The sequence below is a fragment of the Scomber scombrus genome, chromosome 13 (genome assembly GCF_963691925.1).
Source record: "Scomber scombrus chromosome 13, fScoSco1.1, whole genome shotgun sequence".
Lineage (NCBI taxonomy): Eukaryota > Metazoa > Chordata > Actinopteri > Scombriformes > Scombridae > Scomber > Scomber scombrus.
This window is the reverse complement of record NC_084982.1, coordinates 12,546,964-12,553,478: the sequence shown is the minus strand read 5'-3', so window position 1 is coordinate 12,553,478 and position 6,515 is coordinate 12,546,964. Positions and strand designations below refer to the sequence as shown.

The window sequence follows — 6,515 nt, the reverse complement described above, 5'->3', positions numbered from 1 at the left end:
TTCTTGAGGCTTTTTAATCCGCAAAACCAAATCTCAAGGACTTCAGTAGTGTACAGTGAAAGAGCCAGAACTGTTTTATGATGTATGAAACATGATTTTAATGACTTGCAACATAGAAGATAACTAAACACAGTGCTCCTGAGGCTATTTTATTTCCATACTTAATTCATACTTTAAAAGTTACAGTGTTAGTCAAAACAATATTTGGGAATGTTTACAGATTCAGCGTAACCTCCACTCCGGTCTTTGCACGGTTGTTCCAAAGCTGGGATTCACTTTGAGTTAACTGTTCAGAGAGGAGATTGTTGCAGTACTGGATTAAGTTCAAACTGGTTTTTAGAGGCACAGTGCAGCTTTACTCACATCAAAGTGATCTGGATTTGGCCGTCAGCACACCCCTCCACAAAAGCCCCACTGCTCTGACCACAAACCTAAACTTCTACCCCAGAAATGTCCGCATTAAGTCCATTCCACTGGTTGCTGTGGTGTATCACTGAGACAGGCAGGTAGAGTGTTGCTGTGGGGACTTCAACAGAAAAAACCCGACATCTCAACGGTCTAGCGAGCGCTTCTGGATTGCTTCGGCCACCACGGTGCGCAGAAGAGCGATGACAGAACGAGGGTCGTCGTTACCTATCACAGCACTGCCTGACACAATCATGTTGGCTCCTGCCTGGAGTGAATATGAGCATACACATATTGTAAGAGAAGCTCCTTTTTTAATTTTAGGTGTTTTTTTGTTTTGTTTTTAAAATTATTAATTAAATTAGGCTGATACACACTGTGTTTGTATCCCTTACCTCAGCACATTTGTGAATGGTGTCAGGGCCGACGCCTCCATCTACTTCAATGTCTAATGAAGGAAATTGGCTCCTCAGCCAGCTCACCTGGTCACACAGAAACACAAAGAACAAGCTCAAAACCAGGCCAACACCATGTTACAATACATTTAGTAGATATTATCAGGACAGTATAAAGCAGCACAGTAGTGTTGTTGTAAATCTCCATTCTCGACCAGATCTGAAAGATAATCTGAAAAAAAAAAAAAAAAAAAAAAAATGCTTTGATGAGCAGGTGCTTCTTTTCAAGCTGTTATCGGGTACAAATCAAACCGACGTCACCACTCGTGTTAAAAAACTGAAAGTGAGAGAAACAAGACAGCACTGAAACTTCTTTATTGACACACTTATGTTATATAATCTTGTGTCATCCTGTGGTTTACCAAAATCTTGTATGGAACGACAGCTGCAGACTGGAATCTTGCATCACTGTGAAAGTGAAACCTAACAACACCTGGCACTTTTATAATGTTACTCTGTAATTTTACAATTACACATAAATATATGAGAAACTAGTTAGTCTTTCAACATTTGCACATGTCACGTGTGGAAAAGGTACATAATAATCATCTTGTTGCGATATGTAATTATAATTTTTTCAGCTCTCCAGTATTTATTTTGGTAAAGGGAACTAAGCTTAGGAATTCACTGTAGCATAAAAGCTGTACCACAATTTCTAAAAAATAAGTTTTAAGTGCCCTGAGAAAGAATAAAGTGCCGGTCCTTTATGAATGTATGTCTGACTTAGTTTTATTTATATCAGCATACGTGGAGGAATATGTGCTTACTGCTGTGGAATGCTATGTGTCAGGTCAGATATGTCAACCATTTTACATATTACCTCTATTACTCTTCAATCAAAACGGGTGAGGCATTAGCAAGCTAACTTGAGCTTTGTCAGTTGGTTCAATGTGCGATCTTGCGCAACAGTTCCCCTGGCAGTTTGTAAATGTAAATATTTAGGATCAATTCAATTGTACACAAGAACTAGTTTGTGTTGTGTAACTGGTTTTCATTTGGTGACATGTAAATCTCCACTTAGGTGTTTAAACTAGGCAATGTTTGAATATACTAACAGCTGGTGCATTTACCTCCAGGTGTTTATATTCACTCCTCTCTTGCCAGAAACCGTTAAGGAACGTTAGCTTTAAATGGAGCATTACAACTGGCCAAAAGTAGTGATATAAGTCACTGAGCTTAACATGTTTATTGTTTGTGTTTTATTGCTGTATAAATCTCAGTGTCTCAAAATAACAGGAGACCACAACAGAGGTATAAACCAACAACACACAACACCTTTAAGTGGCTTGTATGTATACTGATAATGTATCAAACAGGTGCAGATTTATTGTGCACTGAGCTTTGAAGCTGTAGTTTGTGTTGTTTCCTGTTATTTTATCCTTACCTTTGGCATCTGGTCCTCCATAAACTTCTGTCCTCCAAAGCCAGGTTCAACAGTCATGACCAGAGCCATGTCGATCTGGTTTGCCCAGGGTGCTAGCTCTTCAACGGTAGTACCAGGCTTTATGGCCAAACCCACCTACAAAATTCAGAGTGTTAGTATGAAAGATAAACTAAATAATGAATATAATCTGGTACAAATACAAATATACATTTTCAGTCAGAGTTTGACCATATGCGGTTTCTTAAATACATGTAAACATTCATTACATCATTATTTTACTGATTAGTGATAGTCTACTCTCTACAGGCCTACATGTTGTGCAGTCTGCTTGTTTTGCAGCAGCATTTTCTCACCTTCATGCCACTCTCTTTTATCTCCTTAATGAGGTTTCCAGGGTTGGTGGTGGCCTCTAAGTGGAATGTGTACTGGTTGGCTCCTGCTGCAGCCATGGGCTTCACCCACTGCTCCGGCCGAGACACCATCATGTGCATGTCTGCAACATTGACACAGTCACAATACTGCACAGCAGAGGCTTTCATGATTCAGTTCTAATGGATAATTAAAAGTTATTTTTAGATACGTGTATTCAATTTCAGTTTATTGAAAGTGCACTCAAAGAGTCTCTGTACACTTTACAAGTTAATAAAAACAACAAAAAACACACGACTTGTAAAAGTATACCCACACACACAGGTAATAATGTTAATATAACAACCAGTTTGAAGCTAGTCATTTAAAAATAGAGACTGTATAAACAGAACAGAGTTGGGATAACAACTTGCCAAGGAGAAAAAAAGTGATTTGAGTTCCCAGCCATTGAAATCCGGACAGGTCATAATATACATATCCAGATTTGAGAATATCAACAGAGCTTGCCTTCCAAATGTGTGATGGTAGATTTTTCAAAAGAAAAGGAGCTCAGTGGGAAAAGGCTCAAGGAACAGTTAAGTAACCATAATCAAGAGAATGGGAAGTGCATGATGGAGTATAAGGAGTAATGAGGCTGAAGATATCTCAAGGTGCCAATCCATTTAAGAAGCAGGATTTTGAAATCAGCTCTTGCTCCAACTGGTTGCCAATGCAAAGGAATCAGTAATGCTGTTATATGAACCAACTTCTTAGACCTTGTGAGGACTCCAGCAGCTGGAATTTGGACCAACTGGAGACCTTTTGTTGCTATACTTGATGTTGACTTAAATGTAAAAGATTGGTCTCATGCTATTCCTAGATATCAATATCATGATATTTGATTCTGTCCATATCGCCCAGCCCTATGTGGGAATGTTTTATTTCCTTCTCACCAAAAAAAGGGTCTTGGCCTACTGACTTCCTTAGGCACTCTACCATGGGGTGACCAAATGTGATGTTGGGGACAAAATGCCTGCAAAAGGGGAAGAAAAAAACACACCAAACATTAACTTGCAGCTGTGATGAAATTCTCCCATCTTGCACAAACAGTTGCACAGTAACGTCTTGCATAAGTGTAACGAGGAAGATAAATGTCTAAACTAGCAGTCAAAAACCAGATAGTTCAGTGACAGCGTGATATTTGACAGACATAAACAGAAAACCTTCCCACTGATAAGTCATATTAAATTCAGTTACATAAACACTGTCTCCCCAAGCTTAACTTCTGACAGGGTAGCTTAGCTTGTTTATGTTAGCTAACTTTAGCTCTCCTGCACTGAACTTTGAATCGGCTAATCGAGCTAACTACTGATGAACTGACCCGTCCATGACGTCCAGGTGCAGGTAATCTGCCCCGCACTCCATCATCCGCACACACTCACTGCCCAGACAGGACAGGTCGCTGCTCAGGATGGACGGACCGATCTTTGCACTGTAAGACATGCTGTTACTGATGTTACTGTCTGCATGCAACTAGATCTTCTACTTCTTCTTCCTCTAACCCTGCTTATTCTTCTTCTTCTTTGGGAATTAATTGTAGCTTTCATCCCTGGTGTTGCATTACTGCCGCCTTCTGGTCTTAGTTATCTCCTACAGTGTCCTGTCAGATTTTTCCTAACAAGGAAAGCTGACCAGACACTTATAGTGGAAAGTGTCTAAGTACATTTACCCAAGTACTGTACTTAGTACCATTTTGAAGTGTTTGTACTTTACTTGAGTATTTTCATTTGCTGCTACTATACTTCCACTCCACTATGTTTCAGAGGGAAATACTGTACTTTCTAATCCACTATGTTTGACAGCTGTAGTTAGTCGTTTTTCAGATGGAGATTTGACACAATGGATAATATAACAAGCTTTTAAAATACAACACATTGTTAAAGATGAAACCATTGATTTCCAACCTTTTTGGCTTTTGAAGTTTTACAAAAAGCAGTGTAGTCAGGCTCACATTTCAGATGTCTATTTGTTGTTAACAGCTCCACCAAATAGTGATTTTCCCTCTAACCTTTTCAAATGGTTTAATTTCAATAAATGTTCAAATGATCCAATATTTCACCAAGGATCAAAGATTAAAAGAAACATTCTAAAAAACTGAAAACAGATTTCTGTATCAGAACTATTAGATTTATCTTGTTACCAAGAGTAAGTGGTCCAACCCTTACAGTAGGTTGGGAACCACAGGGCATAACTAGCTAACTGTATATAAAGTAGTTCAAACTAGCAACCCCCTCCAGCAGCAATAACATGCTGCTTTCATTCCAATATGAATTATCTAACAATGTCATATAATTATATATCAGTTAAAGCGACCAAACCACTACTTTTACTGCAATACTTTAACTACTTCCACTGCTAATATTTGTGATATATAGTATTTTACTTGTAATGGTGTATTTTTACATTGCTGTGTTGGTAGTTTTGCTTAAGCATAACATCTGAATACTTCTTCCACCACTGTAAGACACTTCCTGCCTTGTCCACTTTCACCACACTCCAGTATGCCCTTTTTAAGCTGTCCCTGTTAGTCCTGATCTTGTCCTTTTATTTCTGATGTACATTTTCTGCAATTAACAAGTACATATTGTAGTCCATTTGGATGCCTACCTATAATGTGGAGAGTCCTGTTCAGGTTTCTGTGGCCTATTTTTAGTCCTCCTTTTTTCTATTTACTTCCCTGTTTCTATCAATACCCACTCTGTTTTATATTATATGTAGGTGACCTCCTCTTATAACCTGATCCCAGTGCTGCAAGTTTTACTGTTTTTTTTATACAGCTTGTTTGACTAGTTTGTCCGCTCTCTTATTGCCCATAATCAGGACATTTTTGATTAATGTCCAATGTCCAAATTTGTAGCTATTAAGAGAAAAAAAAAGGCCTGCTATAGATTTTGTCGTATAGTACAAAGGGGGCAGTGCATAGGTCACAAGATCAATCTGGCACAAGACAGAAAAAAATAGTAGTGCTATACAAATGTGTTTGTGTGCAGGCCTATCTGTGTTTTGGACAGGACCTCTACATTTTGCCTTTGTCCTGTGAGATGTTGGATGTTCTTTTTGCCCCTTCTGGCCTCTAATTCAACAGTAACAGTCTTAGAAGTTTGAGGGGAACACTGCAAGTTAAGGGTTACAAGTAGACACTCCTTCCTTCATTGTAATAGGTCACACATCAGAAAGTTTGGGGATCCTGGTGTAGCCTATATGGCAAGCTTTTATAATGAGGGAAACATACAGAAAATTAGGTTTCATAATTTGAGGAATTCCAAGAATAAAGAGATAAATCGTAAAAACTTGATATAAGTGAGAAAGTATTCAGAGAGAACATACATTTCTGCATTGCTATTACATTTTGTCTACCTTTGTTCGGTCTAATACAGAGTCTAATTTCATTGAATATTTGTAATTTTTTCCATGTATCAGTTCAGTTCTTGTGTTATGTTTCACTGTGTACAGTAAGACACCAAAATGTGCTTATCTTCTGCTCTCACTTACTGTCATACTCAAAGTTGCAGTAGGAGGCTTGACATTAGTAACTCTCTCCAGCGTCACACCTTTATAATAAGACAATAGCTGTTCCTTGACACTAGATGGCGTATAGCTCTTATGGGTAATGAACTCTTGTCTCATTCCTCCCACATGTGTATTCATTTGAACTGCAGGGTGTTGAGTAAGGTTGTAGGCAAACTACAGTAAGAGACAGTACATAACTTTAGTTCAGCTTGCCTCCATGGTGCAAAAATAGTCCATACAATAAATGTGTTTGGCAATGGTAATAAGTTGCAACATCTGAAAAATGTTTATGATGTTCTATGCAAAAGAATAATAGTGGTGAAATGTTTGCCAAGTCATAACAGCCAACTCTG

General features: G+C 38.4%; 1 protein-coding gene across 1 annotated transcript; it reads right to left on the bottom strand.

Moving 5' to 3' along the window:
* rpe (ribulose-5-phosphate-3-epimerase) lies at positions 1 to 4,148 on the bottom strand. Its single transcript, XM_062432176.1, has 6 exons — positions 3,974 to 4,148; positions 3,546 to 3,625; positions 2,598 to 2,737; positions 2,245 to 2,379; positions 801 to 887; positions 1 to 673 (listed from the first exon to the last, which is right to left on the bottom strand). The coding sequence occupies exons 1-6, from the start codon at positions 4,093 to 4,095 to the stop codon at positions 551 to 553; spliced, it is 687 nt and encodes a 228-aa protein (XP_062288160.1). The 5' UTR covers positions 4,096 to 4,148; the 3' UTR covers positions 1 to 550.
* Positions 4,149 to 6,515: the final 2,367 nt, after the last annotated feature.

What these genes read in the sequence shown, in the direction of transcription:
- rpe (XM_062432176.1), bottom strand. Translation starts at nt 4,095, where the DNA reads ATGTCTTACAGTGCAAAGATCGGTCCGTCCATCCTGAGCAGCGACCTG. An exon ending in TAAAAGAGAGTGGCATGAAG is followed by an intron (nt 2,380 to 2,597) that starts GTGAGAAAATGC and finishes TGAATTTTGTAG; the next exon opens with GTGGGTTTGGCCATAAAGCC. An exon ending in TGGAGGACCAGATGCCAAAG is followed by an intron (nt 888 to 2,244) that starts GTAAGGATAAAA and finishes CTGTGTGACCAG; the next exon opens with GTGAGCTGGCTGAGGAGCCA.